This window comes from Schistocerca cancellata, chromosome 7, assembly GCF_023864275.1.
Source record: "Schistocerca cancellata isolate TAMUIC-IGC-003103 chromosome 7, iqSchCanc2.1, whole genome shotgun sequence".
NCBI classification, from domain to species: Eukaryota; Metazoa; Arthropoda; class Insecta; order Orthoptera; family Acrididae; genus Schistocerca; species Schistocerca cancellata.
Window position 1 is genome coordinate 405040651 of NC_064632.1, and position 27403 is coordinate 405068053.

A 27403-nucleotide genomic window follows, 5' to 3' on the forward strand; every position below is an offset into this window, starting at 1 on the left:
TCTCGTTTGCAGATGACACGATAGTTGTTTTCATGCTGAGCGAAGAAGCATCAAGTAGTATTATTGGGTGGGGTCGTCAGGAGTATGGAGAGCCGGCCGCTACGTACTTCCAAAATCTTTACAGTAATGCTCACGCTGTAGGGGCAACAGGTACATCCTCCACTGTTCAACGCATAATTATAATATTTCTTTCTCGTGAAGGAGTTCAGGAGACGAAAATTTTCCACAGACTGAGTGCACAGTTCGAAGATCAAACATTGTTGAGGACACATGTGTTTGCCTCACATAATGAGTTCAAGGAAGAACAAGAACGTGTGGAAAATCAGCAACACGTTCGCCGTTCTCGGACCAGCATTACGGACGAAAACATTTTAGTGGTTCAAGACATTCATGAAGGCGACCGACGGACGAGAGAATCATAAACTGCAGAACAGGTTGGAATAACTTATCACAAATGACCTGCTGTTCTGTGAAGTGCATTCCCAGTGGGTCCCTGGTCTTTTGACCGAAAATCAGAAGTTGGGAACGTTTGGAGGTCTGTCAGAGTCCTACAGCAAGATTTGATAAAGAAGGTGATACGTTTTGGAGTCGGATCATCACCTGCGACGACATGTGAGTCCACCACTACACTCCCAAATCGCAACAAGCCAGTATGTTGTGGCGCAGGAAAGGGGAGGGAGGCCCAGTGAAGTTTGTAAGGTACCCCCTATTTGCAGATAAGAGCGCATTTTACGTGGTATCCAGTATTACTACTTCACGTGCGTGAAGTAATTGTGCTGCAGTACGTACGGAGTAAGGAGCGAGCGGTAGGTTCGCACGCTGGCTAGCAGAGGCGGTTGGCCGTCTGGCGCTTTCAGAGCGATGAGATGTGCCGATACAGAAATACCTCGCAAAGTCAGTAAAGAGATAAGTAGGGCAAGTACATTTATTCTAGCGCGAATTAAGTAATTGTTTTAATAAATATTTGCTAACAAAAGTTGCCTTTTACCAGTGATTGGAGAAGTGTACAGGCCATAAATACTATCTTTCAGAAATTTTACATTGCCAGGAAACACTGATATTAATAAATAAATGAATGGAATAACCGAAGATGTGGGATCTTACACGACTTATACCAGTTGTACGCTCAAGTTACAGACTGTGCGCCATAATTGGCAGTCGTCGATAGGATGCCATTCGATCTAGTCATGTTACTAGTTGGCTTATAATCAGTGTGAACAAGCTCATTTTACAGCTTTTCTAAAATAAAGGTATCATAATGGCATCCCAAGCAAAAATTATTTGCCCAAAAAGCTTCTTCTCGTTTCGTTATGTAAAACATAGACAGTAGTATTGCACTTTCGGATCCCGACGGCGCTGCTACGGCTCTGCAAGGGGATATAAAACTATGAGAGCATTTCCACATAACAGGTAGGAAGACTTTCTACGCGATGGCTCACTAACAGTTCGAGAACGGACTGGCTTAGTTACCGCAAAAGTCGGGCGGGAAAGCGTGGCCACTTATACTGTACGTCCCTTATATCACCATCTTCGGACTCACTGGCTAAGCTGAGACATTTCTGTCGGTTTAGTACGAGTGAGGGCTTCTTGCGAACTGGCAAAGATTTTAGAACCTCTTTTTTTCTTTCTTTTCACCGACAAGGCATTTTGCTCATTGATTGTTCGCGCACAATCAATGCTGCTTACAACTGCGAGCTGTTGAAGGTGAGTATGCAAATCGCCGCAAAAGACGACGCCAGCCGATTCGACAAGCCATCCTCCACCAGACTACAGGAAATGCACTGCAACAACTTGATCATCCTCCTTACAGCTCTGACCTATCGCCCCGCGATTTACATTTATTTAGACCGCTTAAATAAGCTCTAGCAGGGCGCCGATTTATACACTCCTGGAAATTGAAATAAGAACACCGTGAATTCATTGTCCCAGGAAGGGGAAACTTTATTGACACATTCCTGGGGTCAGATACATCACATGATCACACTGACAGAACCACAGGCACATAGACACAGGCAACAGAGCATGCACAATGTCGGCACTAGTACAGTGTATATCCACCTTTCGCAGCAATGCAGGCTGCTATTCTCCCATGGAAACGATCGTAGAGATGCTGGATGTAGTCCTGTGGAACGGCTTGCCATGCCATTTCCACCTGGCGCCTCAGTTGGACCAGCGTTCGTGCTGGACGTGCAGACCGCGTGAGACGACGCTTCATCCAGTCCCAAACATGCTCAATGGGGGACAGATCCGGAGATCTTGTTGGCCAGGGTAGTTGACTTACACCTTCTAGAGCACGTTGGGTGGCACGGGATACATGCGGACGTGCAGTGTCCTGTTGGAACAGCAAGTTCCCTTGCCGGTCTAGGAATGGTAGAACGATGGGTTCGATGACGGTTTGGATGTACCGTGCACTATTCAGTGTCCCCTCGACGATCACCAGTGGTGTACGGCCAGTGTAGGAGATCGCACCCCACACCATGATGCCGGGTGTTGGCCCTGTGTGCCTCGGTCGTATGCAGTCCTGATTGTGGCGCTCACCTGCACGGCGCCAAACACGCATACGACCATCAGTGGCACCAAGGCAGAAGCGACTCTCATCGCTGAAGACGACAAGTCTCCATTCGTCCCTCCATTCACGCCTGTCGCGACACCACTTGAGGCGGGCTGCACGATGTTGGGGCGTGAGCGGAAGACGGCCTAACGGTGTGCGGGACCGTAGCCCAGCTTCATGGAGACGGTTGCGAATGGTCCTCGCCGATACCCCAGGACAACAGTGTCCCTAATTTGCTGGGAAGTGGCGGTGCGGTCCCCTACGGCACTGCGTAGGATCCTACGGTCTTGGCGTGCATCCGTGCGTCGCTGCGGTCCGGTCCCAGGTCGACGGGCACGTGCACCTTCCGCCGACCACTGGCGACAACATCGATGTACTGTGGAGACCTCACGCCCCACGTGTTGAGCAATTCGGCGGTACGTCCACCCGGCCTCCCGCATGCCCACTATACGCCCTCGCTCAAAGTCCGTCAACTGCACATACGGTTCACGTCCACGCTGTCGCGGCATGCTACCAGTGTTAAAGACTGCGATGGAGCTCCGTATGCCACGGCAAACTGGCTGACACTGACGGCGGCGGTGCACAAATGCTGCGCAGCTAGCGCCATTCGACGGCCAACACCGCGGTTCCTGGTGTGTCCGCTGTGCCGTGCGTGTGATCATTGCTTGTACAGCCCTCTCGCAGTGTCCGGAGCAAGTATGGTGGGTCTGACACACCGGTGTCAATGTGTTCTTTTTTCCATTTCCAGGAGTGTAGATGAGGAAGGCGTGGAAGAAATCGTGCGCGCAATTCGCTCGTGACGCAACCATCTTCATTCTACGATACTGCGATAAAAACCCTTCTTTCTCGCTGAGAAAATATATTTCTAAGGCGAGAAAATATGTGGAAAAATATATTTTGTAACTGTCTTTGGCTTTACAATAAATAATTTTTTAAGAAAAAAGGTCCAGTATATACGAGGGTAATCCCAAAAGTAAGGTCTCCTATTTTTTTATAAATACATAGACCTGTTTATTTCTACAATGGTTTACATCAGTTTACAGCTTGAGCATTTAGCTATTTTTCGACATAATTACAATTTCTGTCGATGCATTTTTGTAGACGCAGTGGCAGTTTTTGTATGCCCATGTCATACCAGCTCGCCGCCATGCTGTTCAGAAAGTTATGAACCTCTTCTTTCACCTCGTCGTCGGAGCTGAATCGCTTTCCGCCCAAATTTTCTTTTAACCTAGGGAACATGCGATAGTCACTGCGCCCCAGGTCAGGACATTAGGGTGAGTGGGTTATTATGTTCCACTAAAACTGTTGCAGGAGAGCTACGGGTACCGAGCGATGTGTGGGCGAGCGTTGTCATGGAGAATGTGTACGCCCTTGCTCAACATTCCTCTTCTCCGGTTCTGAATTGCCCGTTTGAGTTTTTTCAGAGTCTCATAGTACCTGTCAGCGATAATTGTGGTCCCAGCGATTCAGCTCCGACGACGAGGTGAAAGAAGAGGTTCATAACTTTCTGAACAGCATGGCGGCGAGCTGGTATGACGTGGGCATACAAAAACTGCCACACCGTCTACAAATATGCATCGACAGAAATGGTAATTATGTCGAAAAATAGCTAAATGTTCAAGATGTAAACTGATGTAAACCATTGTAGAAATAAACAGGTCTATGTACTTATAAAAATATAGTAGACCTTACCTTTGGGATTACCCTCGTGTATGATTCACCCTCGTGAGAGATTCGAAGTTGAGATGGAAAAGGAGAAGAATCTACATCTACATCTACATCTACATCTACATGACTACTCTGCAATTCACATTTAAGTGCTTGGCAGAGGGTTCATCGAACCACAATCATACTATCTCTCTACCATTCCACTCCCGAACAGCGCGCGGGAAAAACGAACAAATAAACCTTTCTGTTCGAGCTCTGATTTCTCTTATTTTATTTTGATGACCATTCCTACCTATGTAGGTTGGGCTCAACAAAATATTTTCTCATTCGGAAGAGAAAGTTGGTGACTGAAATTTCGTAAATAGATCTCGCCGCGACGAAAAACGTCTTTGCTTTAATGACTTCCATCCCAACTCGCGTATCATATGTGCCACACTCTCTCCCCTATTACGTGATAATACAAAACGAGCTGCCCTTTTTTGCACCCTTTCGATGTCCTCCGTCAATCCCACGTGGTAAGGATCCCACACCGCGCAGCAATATTCTAACAGAGGACGAACGAGTGTAGTGTAAGCTGTCTCTTTAGTGAACTTGTTGTATCTTCTAAGTGTCCTGCCAATGAAACGCAACCTTTGGCTCGCCTTCCCCACAATATTATCTATGTGGTCTTTCCAACTGAAGTTGTTCGTAATTTTTACACCCAGGTACTTAGTTGAATTGACAGCCTTGAGAATTGTACTATTTATCGAGTAATCGAATTCCAACGGATTTCTTTTGGAACTCATGTGGATGACCTCACACTTTTCGTTATTTAGCGTCAACTGCCACCTGCCACACCATACAGCAATCTTTTCTAAATCGCTTTGGAACTGATACTGGTCCTCGGACGACGTTATTAGACGGTAAATTACAGCATCATCTGCGAACAACCTAAGAGAACTGCTCAGATTGTCACCCAGGTCATTTATATAGATCAGGAATAGCAGAGGTCCCAGGACGCTTCCCTGGGGAACACCTGTAACGCTGATCGAGCGTGAAGTGCCTGGAGCAGACTGGCAGGAGGAAGCGAGGTACCTGGCGGCTGCGAGGTTTCTGCAGAGGGCGCTGCGACGCGGCCGGCCACGCCCTCCCGATTGCGTGCGGCCACTGGTTCAGAACAATGGCCTCATTCAGCCGGGCGGCGCGTGGGTCTGCGGCGCGAGTGGTGCCTAACGACGCCGCCGGTGGTTTATGCCTCGGTCGTAACGAGCCTATTACGGAAGAGGACCCGCTCGTCGCTCACCGCAAGCACTTTTGCTTTTACTGGCTGCGTTGATTGTGAGTCATTAAGCGCGGGGAGAGTCTACCCCTATACCACACGAATCACCTTATGGTTTGTGGCGAGGATACTTCGTGTACTACTGTCATCCCCCCCCCTCCCTTCCACCTCCTCATCCCGCCCTGTAACATTTCTAACTCTTGGAGTCACTGCTTTAGAACCACATACACTGACGGAAAAAAATCCTATCTCCAAGAGGAAAGTGTGTGAGATAAACGAAAGTTGGTAAGCGTGTTTCCACATCTGAAAGATGACGTCTGCTCACATTTCGCGCCAGTCACAGAAGAGTGGCTCTAGTAGCGCACTACGAGGATGCAAATCAGTTTTTTTTTTTTTTAATACACGCTCTAACGGTGTAAGGTGCCAAGACATGGGCACTTACACGTTAGCCTACCAACATTAGTATTATTAATAAAGGGACTGGCCAGGGCATCAGATCATGATTCTATTGAATTATGATAAATATGAGGCACTCTAGAGCAGTACTCCCTGCATGTCTGCAGGATTGAGCCACTAACTTAAAGCGTTGGTGAAAAGCGTCGGAAGTTGAGAATAGTGGAATGTAAAGCCGGGTTCACACACGCAACGAAAGTATCGTCATAAGTCAAGTCATTCTGAAGTGGCGCTGAGAGCTACCGTTCACACAGGACGCCACAAATTCTTCGTAATTGCGCAGTTTGCAAAATGGCTTCACCTGTATCAGCTGATTAAACGGCTGTACATATTACTAAATAAGATATTTTGGCAACATAATAAATGTAAAATATTACTTACCAAAGTGTTTCTCGTCTCTCTTGTCTCGACTACATGTTTTAAGAACCGGTCTGCAGCTTCAAACCAAGCAAGGCTGGGTTCATAAATACCGTCTGTAGACGCACCACTCTTAAGTGATTTCAGTACTTTTTTATGTTCATTCATGTAAGCATTTCGAATGCTTCGAATTTTTAATTTTGTTGTAGCTACATCAATTCCAGGTACATATTCACGCATCCTGTTTACTATTTCAATTAATGCAGCATCTCCCAAATTTCTGTCTTTGTATGATTCACTTTTGTGGTTCCAAAGGCATTCTCGTTCTCGATACACCTCCAAGAATCTCATAATTGTCGCTGTTGACCACTTTTTCGACATATTAACAGCAAACGCGCAAACAAAAGCACTATATCCGAACGAATACGCACTAGAAAGGTTTGAATCCAGCCGCGAGGTAGCAATCGAATGACGTTATTTTGATTGTGGAGAAGGCAAAATGGCGCAACAAAGTAGAACCAAGTTCAACTTTTTGTGGCGTGCGCTTCTTAAATGGCGCCACCGTAAACTAGGAGTTCACACATGCAACTACAAAGCAACTGCAGTTCGCCATTAGCAGTGGCGATACTTTTGTTGCCTGTGTGAACCCGGCTTAAGTCTGCAGATGGCCGTAGCTCGACGGGCCGCAGTGGGCGGCAGGTAGCGGTCATCGGAAACGCGGGACAATACGGCGCTTTTGGGGGTAGCCCGGCATCCGGAGCCACCTGTGCTGGGCAACACGTGGCGAAGACGGGAATTTCGTTTGCCTGGAGGCGTTATGACCTACTCGGTCATTGGGTAGATCTCAGTGGAGGGATTTCGGCGATGATAGAGCGTTCGACATTGGCCGAAACTGAGTATTCTTCCGCCGCGTTTTCGTACGCGTGGGAGACGAGAGAATTGTGAAAGGACTTCGCCTTTAGCCATCGAGCGGTACGGATTTGGAGACGGCGTCTTGGCCATCCTCTTCGAAGGGCGATATGCGGTCTGTATCGCAGCATTGCACCAACGCGTGTTCCGTGCAGAGCTCTGCGGTTAGAGCTCTCTGTGTACTCAGAAGCGAGATTTTCATGAACGTCTAACCACTTCCAACAACTTACCTAATATTCTCGATCTAGAAGTTATCCTAGCGAGGTGCCGAGTATTTATCAACGCAGCTGCCGGTAATAGAGGCGCGTAATCGCAAATTGTTAATGTGCCATTCTCAGGAATGTGTGGCTGGACAAAGAGATTCACATTTTTTTGTAAATTTTGTCAGTTGTGTGGAATATCAAATTAAAATTCCAATATTACGATCGAATTATCGACTTCATTGTAGCTAGCAATTACCCCGTCCCAGTAAGCTTTACATGTACTCTAGTCACCGCACAGCTTGCCCAGACGGGAAGGAAAGAAGGTTTGCGATCTTCTATGTCAGCGACGGACTGATAAGCTTACAACGGTTGTGAGCGTTAGATATCTTTGAAATTGGGCATAGTGAATTGATGTACGTCAAGAATGCCTTTAAGACGACGAAGATGCCAAAATCAACGCCTCACTGATTTTGAACGACATCGTGTAATAGGGCTACGAGATGATGGATGTTCTTTCTGCGATATTCCAGCAAGTCTTGGCTGTAAGCGATTGCTAGCAGCGGTGGTCACGAGAATGTATGGTCGCAAGAAGACCGGACTCCGGACGGCCATGTGACACTACCGAGAAGGAAGACGGTCGTGTTTGGCGTATGGATATAACGCATGGTACTGCGTCTGCAGCAGCAATTCGAGCAGCAGCTGGCTCCACAGTGACACAACGAACTGTTACAAATAATTTGGGGTTTGGCGCAAGAAGGAGGCTGCTCCACTTTTTGGCTTGAGTTAAACATTCTGTCACATACAAAAAAAAGCCCCTTCGTTTGTTGCAAGAAAGAGGCAGCTCCACCCACTAGTTTCAGAGAAATCCAACAGCTGCAGCCGCCTGTACTCCGAGTTTGCATGAAAACAGAGGCAGTTCCGTGAGCTGCATCGTTCTTTCCCCAAACAATAGCAGGAAGGAGGTTGTGTTACGTATTGTCCAGCAGACAGGTGTAAACATCGCGCGTTTCAGGTCACTGAAGTGGACCCGAGATTTATTTTCCACTTCGTTGACACGTGAAGAAATTTTTTGTAAAGAACTCTTACATATCACTATCGAACAAGAAAAGAGGAAAATATTTCATCACTAAGTACAAAATATTCCTCTATGAACAGCCATACATCGGTAAAGGGATTATTCAATGCAGTGCGACCGTAGGGATGACTGTCTTCGATAATGCGCAAATTTGCAACGAAGGACCTGCGAGTCTCGTAACAATGGACCACCTTCATCAAGCTTATGTCTCCTCCCACTTAAAGGCCAAAAGTTTAAAGATGTCAAAGAGCTGGCCAGAAAGGGAAAGACGAAATGTGGTTTTACGACCAGTTGACGTCAGATACTTCAAACGATCCTGAGGTGACTGAAGGGGAGCTAGAAGCTGAAGAAGAACTGTAGAATTAATGTATTATGCCAATAATGTTGTACTTTCTTTATTAATAAATGTTTTTTTAAACTGATATATGGTTACTTATGGAGAAAAGAGTTTTTCATTCACTTTGGAGCAAAACGGAGGCAGCTACAAAATTCAAAACTCTATTGCATGTACCTGAGTGCATGCATTTGTGTGTATTCTCGTCAGTAGAAATAGATACCCCATAGCCTAAAACAAGGCTGACAACTTTTTTGTTTTGGTGGAAACTGAATTTTTAAAACTGGAAAAAGTGGAGCTGCCTCCTTCTTGCACCAACCTTCATATTTATTACTACAGGGACAGCTCCGAGCCAGACACCATGTGCGTGCATTCCACTGAGCCGAAACCACCCCCATTTGTGATGTCAGTGGTGTCAAGCGAGAGCTCATTGGAGGTCAGAGTGGACGTCTGCTGTATTTTCTGATGACAGTTGGTTTGCATCACAGTGACACAACGAACTGTTACAAATTGGTTACTTCAGGGACAGCTCCGAGTCAGACACCATGTAACGTGCATTCCACAGACCCCAAACTACCCGCATTTGCGATGTCATTGGTGTCAAGCGACGGTTTGTTGGAGGTTCAGGTGGAGGTCCGCTGTGTTTTTGATGAAAACTGGTTCTGCCTCGGTGCCAGTAGTGTGGATGTGTTGGTTAGAAGGAGGCCGGTTGAGGACCTACAACTAACCCGCCTGCGGTCTCGGCACACTGGACCTTCACCTGGAGTTATGGTGTGGGGCACGGTTTCGTATGGCAGCAGGACCACTCTCGTGGCTAAAGCGCCCTGACTTCACTTGATACGTCAGTCTCACGATTCGACCTGTTGTGCTGCCATTCATGAACAGCATTCCAGGGGATGTTCTCCAACAGGATAACGCTCATCCACAAACCGCTGTTGTAGCTCAACATGCTCTACAGAGCGTCGACATGTCACCTTGGCCAGCTTGATCACCAGGTCTATCTCCAGTCGAGCATACATGCGACACCATAGGACGACAACTCCATCGTCATCCAGTATTAACCATTCCTGTACTGGCCAACCAAGTGCAACAGGCATGGACCTAAATTCCACAAATTGACATCCTGCACATCTACGACACGATCCATGCACATTTGCTTGTTTGTATTCAATATTCTGGCGGTTACACCGGTTATTGATGTAACAGTATTTCACATTTGCAATAGCTTTTCTTGCGTTCACATTAGCCCATGATCTTGCAACGTTAATCACTTAAATATGCTACCGTGACAAATGTATTCCCGGAATTTCGTTACTGTACATTAATTAGCTCTTGAGTTTTTTCCCGTCAGTTACGTCTGATTTAGGGCGAGGCTGTAGTAGCAGACATATGACGTCACAAGGTGGGATGAGGGAAACACGGCTGATGCAGCACACGATGCAGCACTCAAGAGAAACTGCACCAACAAAAACAGTTTTCGTTCTGACTGGCAGCTGAAATGAAAGCTAGGGGGGGGGGGGGATTATCTTCTTGTCTGAGCACACGGGACTCGCATTCGGGAGGGCGACGGTTCAATCCCGTCTCCAGCCATCCTGATTTAGGTTTTCCGTGATTTCCTTAAATCGTTTCAGGCAAATGCTGGGATGGTTCCTTTCAAAGGGCACGGCCGATTTCCTTCCCCATCCTTCCCTAACCCGAGCTAGCGCTCCAATGACCTCGTTGTCGACGGGACGTTAAACAACACTAACCTAACCTTCATGTCTGAGCGCCAAACCTCTTATTTTCATGTACTTATAACTAAATTAATATTCAGATGTAGTCCAAAACAGCATGAGGACTCTCTCAGTATTGTGTTGGCAAAAGAGCCAACACCGTGTTGCTAGAGGAGGCCGAAATGCACACGTTAAAGCAGACTGGCGTGAGGTCTGGAACAGTTAAGGGAATGTATAGTAGCAAATAAAGTACGTAGTTGATGTAATACTTAACTTTAATCCATAATTGGAGAACATCGGTCTGACGGTACAGGCATCAAGATAAATAACAATCTCAATATAAACTGGTAATGGCGCCTTGCTAGGTCGTAGCAAATGACGTAGCTTAAGGCTATGCTAACTATCGTCTCGGCAAATGAGAGCGTATTTGTCAGTGTAGCTTCGCTAGCAAAGTCGGCTGTACAACTGGGGCGAGTGCTAGGACGTCTCTCTAGACCTGCCGTGTGGTGGCGCTCGGTCTGCAATCACTGACAGTGGCGACACGCGGGTCCGTCGTATACTAGCGGACCGCGGCCGATTTAAAGGCTACCACCTAGCAAGTGTGGTATCTGGCGGTGACACCACACTCAGCACTATAATGATGTAATAAGAACACTTTGTAGTCAGCTTTAAATAAACGATTCACTTTTCTGGCAGACGCGAATCTATTCGTACGTCATCGACAACCCTATGAATGGCGATCGAAGTGGTTCGTGACAGCTTCTCGGTGGTAACTGCAAAGGCATGTCGGGAAGAGCGCAGTTGGTAGTCGACGGTTGGAGACACAACATCGTTGTTACAGGTAGTCTGCAAAAGCCAGTTCAGATGTTGGCCACTGATGCATCGTGTATACGATTGGAGTTAACCCCTCAGCGTCAGTTAAAGCCTGAAGATGTTGTACTGTAGCACATAAACCTGTAACCGCATAACAAATAACATCGTAAGGTCGGCTGTAGGTGTTCCATCTCATTATATAAGTGAATGGCCTAAATCCCGCACACCTCCAGTCAGAAGGGTGGACATACAAAGTATTTGAGATTAGTCCCTGCTTCCGCCCCTTACCCCCCCCCCCCTTTCCCCCATTTCCTTTTCCAGATGCGAAAAATACGCGGGAAGGACGCCTGCAGGTAAATCACCGTCTGAGGTCGAAGATCTCTAATTGTAGCTTCATGTTTTTTATAACCAGATATGTGTAACAGAAGGAACTATGTCGGTTGACTCTTGGTATGTCCATCCTCGTTATAGATGGTTATGAGGACTCCGCCTGTTCAATATGAAATAAAAATTAAAACACCTGCAACCGTCGCTTTTGCATTTTATTTATTTACGCAGTTAGTTTTGGTCTCCCATTACACCAACTTTACGTCCTAGACCAGCGGAAAGTGCGAAGAATCCAATCTCCTGCATTTGCTTATCTGCCGGAATATGGCCGCCATAAACTTAGCAGTACAGTGCTGTTGGAATTTAGCGAATCATTCATTTACTCATCGAGCTCCTTGGATCTTTCCAAGGAAGAGAGACTTTAGGGATATGCAACAGATCAAGGAATACATTAACGAGAGACGAGCAACTCGTTGAAAGTTATTATATGCAGCCAATATTAAATAATATAAATCTTTAGTTTACGCGACACTGTCCCTTCGTTTGGAACGACGCACAGAAAAACGACACATGTCAGTGGGTAGAGTATCTCCGCAAGTCTCGATTCGTAATACTTTGACAAAGGCGCACCACCAGGGGCAGGAGTGTCATTACATTTATCATCGTATCAATATTGTCCCACCAATTTATCTCGCTCCTGCATATAGGCAACCGAATAAACAGATTACCAAAACGGGCTGCTACCCTTGCGCCGTCCCCGACTTCACAGGATTGCACAATCGAGCTCTTATGCCGATATTGACTTCTGCCCCGTCCCAGACGCTACCCATAAGGCGAATCTGTAATGTGAGTTAAAAAGTTGGAGAGATGCTTTGTCAACTCCTAACATGTCCAGATAGCTGGCGCGCTAAAATGCTGCTTAAGAGATACGGGAAGGCGAGCCTAGCCGGGATCGAATGCGCCTTGCAAATCAACGACGAGGGCTGATGAGGTGGCCAACCTATAAGTTGTTTATAGGCGGTTCTCCACATTCACCTGTATAAATACCGGGCTGTACCCACGACCTTACGTAAACATTTAGTTCTCACACTTAAACAAGAGATTTGCTCTAGAGGTAGACAGATGGGAGTACACAGATTTCGTCCCGGAACGATGGAGAAGCCGGGAGGGGGGGGGGGGGATGGTGGCGTGAGGTAGGGCATTCGGCAACAGCCTGCCACTAACATTGCCTCAACCCCGTAGAAGAAACGGGAAAAGGAAAAAACAAGGACAACAGCAAGAAGAAAATATGCTCTGTCCAGTTGTATTCATTTTTAGGCTTCCGTATTTCAATAGGTAAAAGCGGAACCATTATGGGGTCACTTCGTTGTCTGTTTCTCTGTCTGTCTGTCCGACTGCTGAAGCCATTATTCTCAGGACGGGTAGACGTATCGAGCCGAAATTTATGTCACATACAAAGGTCTACAATCCCTTGCGGTGTAAAAAATTGAAACTTGTAACTCAATGTGTCAAAAGATACGGCTATTTATGTCACATATTTTTTTTGTCGTGCGGAGTGGCCGCGCGGTTGGAGGCGTCATGTCACCGATTGCGCGGCCCCTCCCGCCGGAGGTTCGAATCCTCCCTCGGACATGGGTGTGTGTGTTGTTCTTAGCATAAGGTGGTATAAGTATAAGTAGTGTGTAAGTCTAGGGACCGATGACCTCAGCTGTCTGGTCCCATAGGAATTCACACACGTTTGAACATTTTGGTACTCACAAACTCACACACCAAGATCTATAGGGTTCTTTCCGTTGACCTATGATCATGAGATTTAGCAAGAGGCAAGGTTTCGCAGTACAAGTAAAGTAAAAAAATCAGAAGGGTGTTAATTTGTAATTATAACACACGAAAGTAACTGTTCTTGTCATTTGCTATCCGAATCCAAACTTGAAATTAAAACATTCTCAAAAGTCTTGGAATTACCGTGACCGATATCTATCCACTACCTAAGTCGATAAAAGGTCTAAATAGTCGAGATTATCGATTCCCAGAGTGGATGAACTGTCTATACACATAATTAAGTTTGTACGAAACCCTCAGAGCGCAAAGACTTCATCGCACCCGGCCAGTTTTTCTGTATGTCTTTTATTTTTCGCACAGGCGTCTTCTCAAACTCCGGATATCCTTCTGAATAACCAAACAGAGCCGGGTTAAGCACAAGCAGTATCAAGCGGTCTAGTGAAAGTTTGCTGTAAATACTGTGCATATAATAACTTTCTACGAGTTGCTCGTCTCTCGTTAATGTATTCCTTGATCTGTTGCATATCCCTAAAGTCTCTCTTCCTTAGAAAGATCCAAGGAGCTCGATGAGTAAATGAATGATTCGCTAAATTCCAACAGCACTGTACTGCTTAGTTTATGGCGGCCATATCCCGGCAGATAAGCAAACGAAATTCACCAGCATTTTTTTCCTCCTTCGTGGACTGCGCTACGTCTGTTAGTAGTTGTTATAATTCCGATAGTAATATCACTGGCATTGTATTTAGCAGCGAAGGGTAAAGAGAGAAAGGAAGAGCACTTTGATAATAGCAGAAAGGTCTTTAAGCTATTATCTTCTTTCTATTTTAGCGAGATGTACAGGGACGGCGTTTGCTTAATATTGACAAAAGCATTTAACAATGCCGCAAATTATTTGTTGGTGAATTTTGTATAGAAGATATACTGTAGCTTGTAAGTATTGAAAGAAGGACACGTCATCTGAGAAACTGCTTTTCTCAAATGCACATGGTGAGACAGAAGGAGCTCACACAGAATAAATTCAGATCAGCAACACAGCAGCCGTCTAAAAGAGCTGCAAGATGCATTGCGCTTGGTGGTCGACTTTCTGAACATCTTTTGTGAGGAAATGTACACAATCAAACAAAACACTAGATTGCAATGTTTCATTTGCCATCATCTGCAATTGTCCTGTTCCCCATTGTTTTCATTAGTTTTCTCGGAAACTATTAAGAATGGGACACGTGTTCATTTGTTCAGAATCACTAATGCTAACACCCCTCAAAGCATATACCTTTCCTTCTACATCTACATATATATTCCGCTAGTCACCAAGCGGTGCGTGGCGGAGGGCTCAATTCGCGCCAAAGTCATATTTCCCCCCGTCTGTTCCATTCACGGATCGCGCGAGGGAAAAAGGACTGTCTGAACGCCTCACTACGAGCTCTAATTTCCTTTATCTTTTAACGGTGATCGTTGCGCGATTTTAAAGTTGGTGGTAATAATATATGCTCTACATCTTCGGCGAAGATCGGATTTCGAAATTTAGTGAGCAGCCCCTTCCGCTTAGCGCGCCGTCTATCTGCAAGTGTGTCCCACTTCATACTTTCTATGAGATTTGTAATGCTCTCGCGATGGCTAAATGCACCAGTCACGAATCTTACCGTTCTTCTTTGGACCTTCTCAATCTCTTGAACCAGACCCAACTGGTAAGGGTCCCATACAGACGAATAATACTCCAAGACTGGACGAACTAACGTATTGTGAGCTATTTCCTTTGTCGAAGCACTGCATTGCTTCAGGATTCTACCAATAAACCACAATCTAGAGTTCGCCTTGCCCGTAACTTGTGTAATCTTATCATTCCATTTGAGATCATTTCGAATAGTCACACCCAGATATTTGACGGATGTTACCGCTTCCAAAGACTGGGCATTTATTTTGTACTCGTACTTTAATGGGGATTTTCGCCTTGTTATACGCAGTAGGTTACACTTACTAATATTGAGAGATAACTGCCAGTCATTACACCACGCATTTATTTTTTGCAAATCATCATTGATTTGTTCACAACTTTCGCGTGGTACTACTTTCCTGTAGACTATAGCATCATCGGCAAACAGTCTAATGCCTGTGTCAAAACCATCAACCATATCGTTGATATAAATCTTAAAAAGCAGCGGACCCATTACACTGCCCTCAGGCACACCTGAAGTTAAGCCTGTTTCTGTTGAAGTCACCCCGTTCAGGACGACATAGTTCCCTGTCTGTTAGAAAACTATCTATCCAACCGCATATGTCATCGGATAGGCCACAAGCCCGCACTTTTTGGAGCAAACGACAGTGCGCAACTAAGTCGAACGCCTTTCGAAAGTCGAGAAATATGGCATCAACCTGGGAGCCGGTATCTAGAGCCTGTTGTATTTCATGCACAAAGAGGGCCAGATGTGTATCGCATGACCGCTGTTTCCTTAAACCGTGACTGTTTCTGCAGACGAGCTTCTCGGAGTCTAGAAAGGTCGTTATGTCTGAACACAAAATATGTTCCATGATTCTACAACAAAATTGGCCGATAATTATGTGCATCCGATTTTCTCCCCTTTTTATAGATTGCTATGACCTGGGCCTTCTTCCAGTCCCGTGGAACTTTCCGCCCTTCCAATGATCTCTGATAGTTGACGGATAAGAATGGTGCTATATTTGTAGCATAGTCAATATAAAATCTTACGGGGATACCGTCTGGGCCAGATGCCTTCCTGACGTCTAAGGATCTTAACTGTTTTACTATCCCAGATACACTAAGCACTATGTCAGCCATCCTTGAGTTTGTTTGGTAAATGAGAGGGACAATGGTGATGCAGTTCTCTACCGTAAAAGAGTTTTTGAAAGCTAGGTTTAGAATTTCGGCCTTCTGTTTATCATCATCAGTTAAAAAAAAAAAATGGTTCGAATGGCTCTGAGCACTATGGGACTTAACTTCTGAGGTCATCAGTTCCCTAGAACTTAGGAGTACTTAAACCTAACTAACCTAAGGACATCACACACATCCATGCCCGAGGCAGGATTCGAACCTGTGACCGTGGTGGTCGCGCGGTTCCAGACTGTAGCGCCTAGAACCGGTCGGCCACCCCAGCCGGCCCGTACTGTCAACAAGAGAAGGTATTGAGTTATTTGTAGCATTCATAGATTTTACGTACGACTAAAATTTTTTGTTGTTAGTTTTAGAATCTGCAAATTAAATATTGTTTTCCTTCTGACTCACCCTATATATTCTTGCTACTGTGACTAGATGCTAGATTGCTTAATCTTACGGCGACTTTATAGAACAAATGAAATAATCCAATTGGACAGTCACTTGATATCTCATACAAATCGGCAAAAAGTGCATGTATCAATTTTACTTAAAAAGGGATATAGCTTTGAAACTGCTAGACAGCCCTCAAACAAACGGTCTATGCAGGGGCAATTCTGCGTGCTTCATTATTACCTCATACTAATGGAGTAATGTCACACCGTACGCCTAGCCTGAAACCATCCATTCACTAGAGTGCACTCCGTTTTTCTTTCCGTCTAAATTCCCTTCCTTCCTCGCCTCGAGTCAATAAAGCTAAACGTGCTAACGAGGAATTCCTTTCCACGAGAAGGAGAAATTCTGAAAGGCTCACAAAGAGCTCTTTTCGGCCGTTAACGTACAGGGTAAACACTGTTGCAACCATTTATTCATAAGGCGCTCAAACAGTCGGCGACAGGCCGGGAAACTGTTTATGAAGTGGGGTCGTAACGCCGGCGGTTTATTTCTTCCGCGTGCTTCGTAAATGCCGTAGTGCTGCTGAGGAGGCATCGCCTGCGCCTGGTGGTTGTTTTTGCCAAAATGGAGCACGTGGCTGCTGCCAGCACGGCGCCCCTGGTTATATTCTCGCCCCGAGGAGGCTGTTATCTCTTACACACTCTCCAGAGCAGCTCGTTTCAGCCGCCTCGAAATAGCGCCGGCAATCTCCTCTCCGTCTCTACACTAGTTCAACACGCCTGCTACTACTCCATCTGATTTTTCAGTGCAGATAATTGCACCAGGCCTGGAAACGAGGGCCTCTCCTTACTTCTCGACGTGTTTTATTCTCGCTTATTGTCTGTTGGAGCTTTGCAGCGGAATAGTACTAAATGATTGAGTCATACACATATGAGGGTCGTTCTAAAAGTGTACAAAATTTGTTTCTTCTCTCATTTTTATCCACGACTGCCACCCTTCCCGGCTACGCATGGATAGCGATATGTCTCTATGGCCGGACGAATTGTCTGGAGTCGCAGTAATAAATTATGTTTTACTAGCGACCCCAGCAATGATTCGCAATTGCTAAATCTGTCCATCACTTCCTCCCGCACACTCTCCTTTCTCTCTCTCTTGCCCCTCCCCCCCCCCCCCCGCCCCCACTGCCAAATCTTCTCCGCCGCCTCTCCTCTGTCCATCTCCCTCTTCCCCTGTCTATGATCTTCAGCCTTGTTTATTGCTACGGCAAATTCAGATTCCCTAGTAATTTTCTAATCATAAACTGATAAGACATAAATACGCTACTGGCCATTAAAATTGCTACACCACGAAGATGACGTGCTACAGACGCGAAATTTAACCGACAGGAAGAAGATGCTGTGATATGCAAATGATTAGCTTTTCAGACCATTCACACAAGGTTGACGACGGTGGTGACACCTACAACGTGCTGACATGAGAAATGTTTCCAACCGATTTCTCATACACAAACGGCAGTTGACCGGCGTGGCTAATGAAAGGTTGTTCTGGTGCCTCGTGTAAGGAGTAGGAATGCGTACCATCACGTTTCCGACTTTGATAAAGGTCGGATTGTAGCCTATCGCGATTGCAGTTTATCCTATAGCGACATTTCTGCTCGCGTTGGTCGAGATCCAATGACTGTTAGCAGAATATGGAATCGGTGGGTTCAGGAGGGTAATACGGAACGCCGTGCTGGATCCCAACGGCCTCGTATCACTAGCAGTCGAGATGACAGGCATCTTATCCGCGTGGTTGTAACGGATCGTGCAGCCACGTTTTGATCCCTAAGTCAACAGATGGGGACGTTTGCAAGACAACAACCATCTGCACGAACAGTTCGACGACGTTTGCAGCAGCATGGACTATCAGCTCCGAGACCATAGCTGCGGTTATCCTAGACGCTGCATCACAGACTGGAGCGCTTGCGATGGTGTACTCAACGACGAACCTGGCTGCACGAATGGCAAAACGTCATTTTTTCGGATGAATCCAAGATCTGTTTACGGCATCATGATGGTAGCATCCGTGTTTGGCGACATCGCGGTGAACGCACATCGGAAGCGTGTATTCGTCATCGCCATACTGGCGTATCACCCGGCGTGATGGTATGGGGTGCCATTGGTTACACGTCTCGGGCACCTCTTGTTCGGATTGACGGCACTTTGAACAGTGGACGTTACATTTCAGATGTGTTACGACCAGTGGATCTACCCATCATTCGATCCCTGAGAAATCCTACATTTCAGCAGGATAATGCACGAACGCATGTTGCAGGTCCTGTACGGGCCTTTCTGGATACAGAAAATGTTCGTCTGCTGCCTTGGCCTGCACATTCTCCAGATCTCTCACCAATTGAAAACGTCTGGTCAGTGGTGGCCGAGCAACTGGCTCGTCACAATACGCCAGTCACTACTCTTGATGAACTGTGGTATCGTGTTGAAGCTGCATGGGCAGCTGTACCTGAACACGCCACCCAAGCTCTGTTTACTCAATGCCCAGGTGTATCAAGGCCGTTATTACGGCCAGAGGTGGTTGTTCTGGGTACTGATTTTTCAGGATCTATGCACCCAAATTGCGTGAAAATGTAATCACATGTCAGTTCTAGCATAAAATATTTGTCCAATGAATACCCGTTTATCATCTGCATTTCTTCTTGGTGTAGCAATTTTAATGGCCAGTAGTGTATAATTTTGCGGTTTTCTGTGAAAGACAACTGCAAGAAAGAAAACAAAACAGCACATTGTTGTATTCTCAGGGTGGTCAGAAACAGTCTGAAAAGCTTGTAAAGATGTTGCAGGGTAGGTTATACTGAGAAATAATTAATAAGAAAAATTTTCGATACGTTGCGCCGTTTCCGAGTTAATTAGCACTGAATCTAGCCAGTCAGGCCGTTGCGCGCGGAAACCTGTCAGACACGAGTGTCAGCTGTTCTCAACAGCGTAGATGATAGTGCACGAGACTGCTCAGCCATCGACTCGGGTTCGATCCTTGCTACCTTCCCACGTCCAGTTTTCGTTTCGCTCTCTTGTTCGGTTTTAGGAAACGAAACGAAGACTACGTTTACCGACACCGTCTGTGGCGCGCTGCTTTAGTTTGCTCGCAACGGCCTGATTCGCTAACTTCATCGCTAATTAACTCGGAAACGGTGTAATGCATCGAAACGGCGTGACAATTATTTCTCTGTACAACTTGCCCTGCAGCATCCTTTCGAGCTTTTCAGTCTGTTTCTGTACAATGAGAAAGAATATATAAAGCGGATACTTTTCCTAGTGATTTAAATGCCCTACTATCGAAGTTAAAACTGATTCCGGGAGAGAAAACAAAACCGCACATTCTCACAGCAAAGCAAAGCGCAGCATTCCCTTCTTCGGTTTTAACAGAAAACTTGTACATCGTTGTTTAAAACAATGTACGAGATGCGACAATCAAGTAATGAGACTGATGGGAAAAAAATGTTGCTTACCGTTTTGGTCAAGTTTAGTGTTGTCTTCTTCAATGTAGTTCCCTTCTTATTGCACACACTTTTTCCAGCGCTTCTGCCATCGATGGTAACATTTCTGGAACTCATCTTCTGTAATATCCTCCAAGACCCTTGTCACAGCTTTCTGGACATCTTGTGTTGTTTGAAAATGATGTCCCTTGACCGCTGTTTTGACTCTTGCAAATCGCACGGAGCGATATCTGGTGAATAAGGTTTCTGTGGTAGTACTGAAATTTGTTTTGAGGTTACAAACTGCTGTACTGACAGAGCAAATGGGATGGCGCATTATCGTGATGCAGAATCCAATTATTAGCAATGTTGGCACGGACACGAAGAACTCTTTTACGAAGTCTTTCTAAAATTTCTTTGTAGTAATATTGGTTAACTGTTTGTCCAGGAGGCACCCACTCGTTATGAACAATTCCCCTGGAATCAAAGATGCACACAAGCATGCATTTCACTTTTGACTTTGACATGCGAGCTTTTCTTTTCTGGGTGATTCCTTTGAGCCCCATTGCGAACTTTGGCGTTTTGTCTCAGGATCGTACTGAAAAAAACCAGCTTTCATCATCAGTGATAACATGGCTCAACAATTCTGGGTTGATTTCCGTTTTCTCTAACAGATCGGCTGCCACATTTTCCGTGTTTCTCGCTGTTGTGGTGTGAGATTTTTGTGGACCATTTTTGCACAAATCTTTCTCATACCAAGATCTTCAGTTATCATTAGATGAACCGTTTCTCGATTGATGTTCAGTTCTTCTGCAAGCATTTTCACGGATAATCTTCGATCAGATCGCACGAGTTCACGCACCCTGGCCAAGTTGACATCCGTCCGTGAGGCTGATGGTCGTCCACTGCGATCTTCATCTTCAACATTCGTTCTGCCTTCACTGAACATTTTATGTCAACGAAAAACTTGAGCTCTTGACATAACCTCCTCTCCAAAAGCCTTCTGAAGCTTACCGTTAGTTGTCGTCGCGTTTTCACCCAATTTAACGCAAAAAGAAATGGCATACCGTTGCGCAATATTATGCGGTTCCATTTCCGTAACGGGCCGGCCGCGATGGCCGTGCGGTTCTAGGCGCTGCAGTCCGGAACCGCGGGACTGCTACGGTCGCAGGTTCGAATCCTGCCTCGGGCATGGATGTGTGTGATGTCCTTAAGTTAGTTAGGTTTAAGTGGTTGTAAGTTCTAGGGGACTGATGACCTAAGATGTTAAGTCCCATAGTGCTCAGAGCCATTTGAACCATTTCTGTAACGAGAGACACAAACACGTGTTAACTCATTGTAGCACAACTTACGACTGACAAGGGAACCTCCCCATCGCACCCCCGTCAGATTTAGTTATAAGTTGGCACAGTGGATAGGCCTTGAAAAACTGAACACAGATTATTCGAGAAAACAGGAAGAAGTTGTGTGGAACTATGAAAAAAATAAGCAAAATATACAAACTGAGTAATCCATGTGCAAGATAGGCAACATAAAGGATACACGAGCTTAAGAGCGCCGTGGTCCCGTGGTTAGCGTGAGCAACTGCCGAGCGATGGGTCCTTGGTTGAAGTCCTCCCTCGTGTGAAAAGTTTTCTTCCTTTATTCATTGACGTCTCTGTTCACTGTAATAAGTTTAGTGTCTATGTTTTGCGACCGCACCGCAACTTACAGTTCGGAAAATATTCATTGACCTTGTTATTGAAGTCGCGAGCTATATTTGCTGGAATCATATTGCCCACGGAATACATCTCACGTATTTAATGCACTCCCGTCCAAAGTAGCGAATAGTCAACTGCCAGCCAGGGAGCCTCGTTAGCAGGAATACTCTCTCTTCCGTGCGCTGTAGTCGACTGACGTCGTGTGTTTCGGTGTTTGTTTAGGTGTAGCATCCTCATGCTACGGCGCAGTTACCTCACATCGGACGGACGGACGGACAGATAATAATTGTCTGAAAATAAAAAAAAATTAAACTCTTCACTCGAGAGAAGATTTGAACCAAGGACCTCTTGTTCCGCAGCTGCTCACGCTAACCACGGGACCACGACGCTCCTGAGCTCACGTTATCCTTGATGTTGCCTATCTTACACATGGACTACTCAGTTTGTATATTTTGCTATTTTTTCATAGTTCCACACAACTTCATCCTGTTTTCGCGATTGATCTGTGTTCAGTGTTTCAAGGCCTATCCACTGTGCCAACTTATAACTAAATCTGAGGGGGGTGCGATGGGGAGGTTCCCTTGTGAGCATTTGCATCGATGTGCCGCTTGGACTAGAAGCCGCTTATAGACCAAGGTCAAAGATATTGTGCCTATTCAAGCCTGCAGGGTTGCCACATCTCTCAAAGAAAATCAGTGTCATTACTTTATTGTCACACCTCGTATACTCTGTGTCCATATGAATGACTGAGTGTCCTGTAAAAATTTAAAATAAATTTGTCAAGAACTTTGAGATTTTTGTAAACAACCTTTACTAATGGCTACATATCTGTGTGAAAACACTTAAAGCTTTTTAGTTAAAACAAACGTTAGTAACATTCCGTATCATTATCCTTTCTTCATGTCTAGACATTTATTTCTCAACGTACTCACGCTGGTGACGATCGCATTTCTCCTAACGAGAGACCAGTTTGTTGATAGCGTCACTAATATGTTTCACCTTGGCGACGGAGCCACAACCTCATCTCTGCTAGCACCACTTCATTACTATGAAAATGAAGTCCTCGAATGTGTTCTCCAAGTTTTATAAACAGGAAAATCACATGGGACCACGTCGGGACTATATGGAGGATGACCGATGACAGCGAGTAGCGCTTCGATAGCTCAGTCTGTAGAGCGCTTGCCGACGAAAGGCAGTCGTCCCAATTTCGAGTCCGGCCCCGGCACACGGTTTTAGTCTCTCAGGAAGTTTCAAATGAGCGCACACTCCGCAATAGTTTGTATGACTATTGGGCTTCAGTCATTGACTTTGGAATAGCGAGAAGTTTTGTCATGTACGTGAACCAAAGTAACGAGGCTGACAGCCCTTACCTAGACTGATTTAAAAGCGCATTAGCGCACAGGAACTGTATGCGCCAATAAACCATTAGTCTCCCCTACCACAATCGTCACATGCTCGTTCCACTGCACATCGCTTTGCAATGTTACGCTCAGATATGTAAACGACATAACTGTGTCGACCAGGACACTACTAATGCCGCATCCGAAAATTAATAGGTTTGTTTTTCCTACTCCTCCGCATTAACTTACATTTATCTGCATTTAGAGTTATCTGTCATTCATCACACCAACTCGAAATTATGTCTAAGTCATCTTGTTCTTATTCTCCTACAGTCAATCAAATTGGACACCTTCCCGAACACCACAGCATCATTAGTAAACAATAGCGGCTTGCTGCCCACCTTTTCCGCCAAATCATTAACTTATACACTTCCCTGGGGCGCTCCTGCCGATAACCCTAACTTTGATGAACACTGGCTGTAGAGGACAACATACTGAGTTCTTTAACTTAAGAAGTCTTCGAGCCAATGACATATCTGTTAAACTATTCCATATGGTCATACCTTCTTTAACAGCCTGCAATGGGGCTCCGTGTCAAACCCTTTCCGGAAATCTAGAAATATGGAATCTGCCTGTTCCCCTTCATCCATATTTCACAGTATATCATGTGAGAAAAGGGTTCAAATGGTTCAAATGGCTCTGAGCACTATAGGATCTACCATCTGAGGTCATCAGTCCCCTAGAACTTAGAACTACTTAAACCTAACTAACCTAAGGACATCACACACATCAATGCCCGAGGCAGGATTCGAACCTGCGACCGTAGCGGTCGCGCGGTTCCAAACTGAAGCGCCTAGAACCGATCGATCACTGCGGCCGGCTGAGAAAAGGGCAAGCTGAGTTTCGCATGAGGAATGTTTTCTAAAACCATACTGATTCTGGACATAAGATTGTCGGTCTGAAGAATATTTATTGTATTCGAACTGAGAATGTGTTCAAGTTTTCTGCAGCAGACCGATGTTAGGGATGCCGGTCTGTAATTTTGCGCGTCCTTCTTATACACAGGAGTCGCCTGCGCTATTTTTCCAGTCGCTTGGGACTCCTCGCTGGGCGAGAGATTCGCGATCAATGCAAGCTAGGTAAGGGGCGAATACTGTAGAGTACTCTTTGATAAACCGAACTGGGATTCCATCCGGACCTGGTGACTTATTTTTTTTTCAACTCTTTCCCTTGTTTTCCTGCACCACGAATGCTGTCCAAAGACAGTATGTTTCTACGATTCTACCGCATGAACGATTTCTTGTACGTGAAATTTAAAACTTCGGATTTCGTTTTAGTTACAACCTCTTAAAGATTTTACATAGGACAAGAATTTTCTCGGTTTCTCTAAAAACTGGTTCAAATGGCTCTGAGCACTATGGGACTTAACTTCTGAGGTCATCAGTCCCCTAGAACTTAGAACTACTTAAACCTAACTAACCTAAGGACATCACACACATCCATGCCCGAGGCAGGATTCGAACCTGCGACCGTAGCGGTCGCGCGGTTCCAGACTGTAGCGCCTAGAACCGCTCGGCCACTCCGGCCGGCTTCGATTTCTCTGCCAGATCTTTTGCTAAGGTACGATGGTGGTTATCTACTGAAGATAACAGCTCGCTTCTGGTTCGAATGCTGCAGTAATGGAACTGCTGCGGAAAGCTTTTATTGTGCTTCGCCAGAGAGCGCCACAGCCGTGTCGTGGAAAGAGTTTCCGCAGAACGGTGTGTAGTCGAGAGATGCGCCCCTCCCCCTGTTTGTTTACGGCCCTGTTTCCCAGAGAGAGGAGTCGCAGGTTAAACAGTGTCGAGATCCTGCTAGGTGCGCGTGCTTGTGGACCGCGATAAGGTCTACAAGCACTTGGGCGGGGAGCTGTGTCCGCAGATATGCGCGCCAGATATGCATACACCGGGGCCTCCTCTGACGGCAGGCAGCACGGGGTGGGTGGGGCTGCTGGCAACGAGAGGAACTCGTCCACCGGCTTTGGCAGCGAAACCGGCAGGAACGAGACTACTGCACGAGAGGCCTGCGTAATTAGGGACAGGTTGTCCCCGACCTTGCGCGCTGCAACACATGCCGAGATAATTCTGCGTGCTTCCAGAGCGTCGAGAAATGGTGCCCTGTACTGGTGAACGTGGCTCGGCTCGATAGCCATCTCACGCAGAACGTAAGGAGGCTGGAGTTTAGCGGCCCATTGATATAGAGATCATTAGAGATGTAGCATCAGCTGGGATTACACAGGGATGGAGGAAAGAAAAGGTCGTACATAAAAAAAAAGTTGAACCTGATGTTTACCTCCAGTAATTTAACAGCGTATAAGCTGTGTAAGAGAATCTGTATCTTGCGATTTAGTAGGGTACTATTTGCAGATGTAAAATGTTAGTGAATGTTCACGCTGCTCTTTTTGCTGCTTGCTGTCGAAAAAGTAAATGACTGACGGTCAAGTTAACCACTGTTGCTTCTATCAGAGATCGGCTCGTGAGCCCCCACGCGCATCAGCACGAATAAAAGTTAAACAAAGCAAGAAAAACACTGTTCACAGTGCGTCCTGATGCTCGGTTACAGTTCAAAATATGGGCTACGTCACTGTCCAGGGACCAACCAACGGATTTGACGCATTAATCCAAAATGGAATCAGTGAGAAGTTTAATGAATGTGGAGGCAGGAATTTGCGGTAAAATAATGTTCACGTCTCACAACGACTTAATCTCTTACAAACTGAGTTTATTGCACATAAACAAATGAAACATCAACTAAAGAAACACTGTTTTTTGCCTTCCTTCACAAATTTTACTGTTAATGTTACTGCACGACCTAGGTTTCGGGTTGTAAAAGCATTTTCAAGTATGCTACTGATTCCCAAAGATGGTAATGCACAGATAAGTATGATGATAAGGCAAAGATAGTCGTCTCAACTTCTTAAGGTGCTTAATGTAAAATTACTTCAATGACCATTTTTTAACAAATTACATATGGAATTACAAAATTCAGCAATTACACTAACATGACGAAACTAAGGTTATGCATCGTCCAAGAACTTTTTGTCTACTGATGGACTGAGGTCCAAAGTTTTGCTTCTATCCTGGAGTTGTGATCTCATCTAAAAGAGGTGAATAATTGAATTGGGTTTGCTCGTTTAATAATAGGTGTTTGGATGCACACATCCGTCTTTTAATTACTAAAATTTCTAATTGGTTGAATTTCGCCCCCTTTTCCTCTGTCTGTAAGACTTGTACATCTATTATGTATTTTTGGTTATTGTTGAGGCAATGTTCCGCAGAAGCTGGAGACTGATGTAGCCTGATTCAGCCATAAACACTGAGAAGCTTGAAAAAATAACTTCTCTCTGAAATGGAGTATAAATTACCAATGCTATAGTGATTCAGCATTCGATAATGAGAACGCTTAGCGACTTCCCACAAATTAAACATAATTTCAAACCTTCTCTAAACTTTTTCTCGCTTACCTGCTTAGAAGTCAAATATGTAACACACTAACTGATTTGTAAAGTTGAAAAAAGTACTTTAAAGTAATAGAGAAAAAAATTTAGGCTGAAGACGGCATTAATTGCATCTGAATTACGCGGTTAAGTTCACTACTCACCTTGCGTCGATCATGGTGGCTGGTAGAAGGTTAGTGCAGTGCTTTGGTAGCTATCACTCCTGCAACAAAAAAAAGGCAATATCGATAATGATTAAAACAAGAAACGGGCTAGTGACGTATTGTATCGTCTAAAGTGACGATAACGCAGCAGAAATACAAAGTGCGTCCAAACAATTTCTTAAGCGCAGCAACTTATAAAAGGTAACATAAATTAAAATTACACAAATGTGCATTGCGAAAGATGTTGAGAAGCACAACACAGGGTCGTATGTAATAATAAGGCGCATATTTACGGTCATATTTACAGGCTGAGCCCATTCGAGCGTTGTGAATGACTTTTGTCGCAGTGCAGTTGAGTGTCCCACCTATGGTCTGTACTCCGTAGTGGAGGGCATGGGCGTGTGAAGAAATTAATTGTATATACGAGGGTTGACTGAGAAGTAATGCTTCCACCTTTGTAACTCTTCAACAGTTGGCAGCATTGGGATGCGACAGGTACTGGCTTGTTTCGTAGCCTCTTCTCTGCAGCTCCAGTTGGCGGGAAGCCTTAGCACTGTACGGTTGTGTTGTTACAGTGTAAAGTATGAAAC

At 45.4% G+C, this 27403-nt stretch overlaps 1 protein-coding gene across 1 annotated transcript in view; it reads right to left on the bottom strand.

Moving 5' to 3' along the window:
• The window catches only part of LOC126092078 (tubulointerstitial nephritis antigen-like), a 570548-nt gene that overhangs the window by 122900 nt on the left and 420245 nt on the right, over positions 1–27403 (bottom strand). The window contains exon 3 of the mRNA XM_049907500.1: positions 26814–26872. Within this exon, the coding sequence (XP_049763457.1) occupies positions 26814–26827 (14 nt within the window). The 5' untranslated portion in view covers positions 26828–26872. The remainder of the gene's footprint in view (positions 1–26813; positions 26873–27403) is intronic.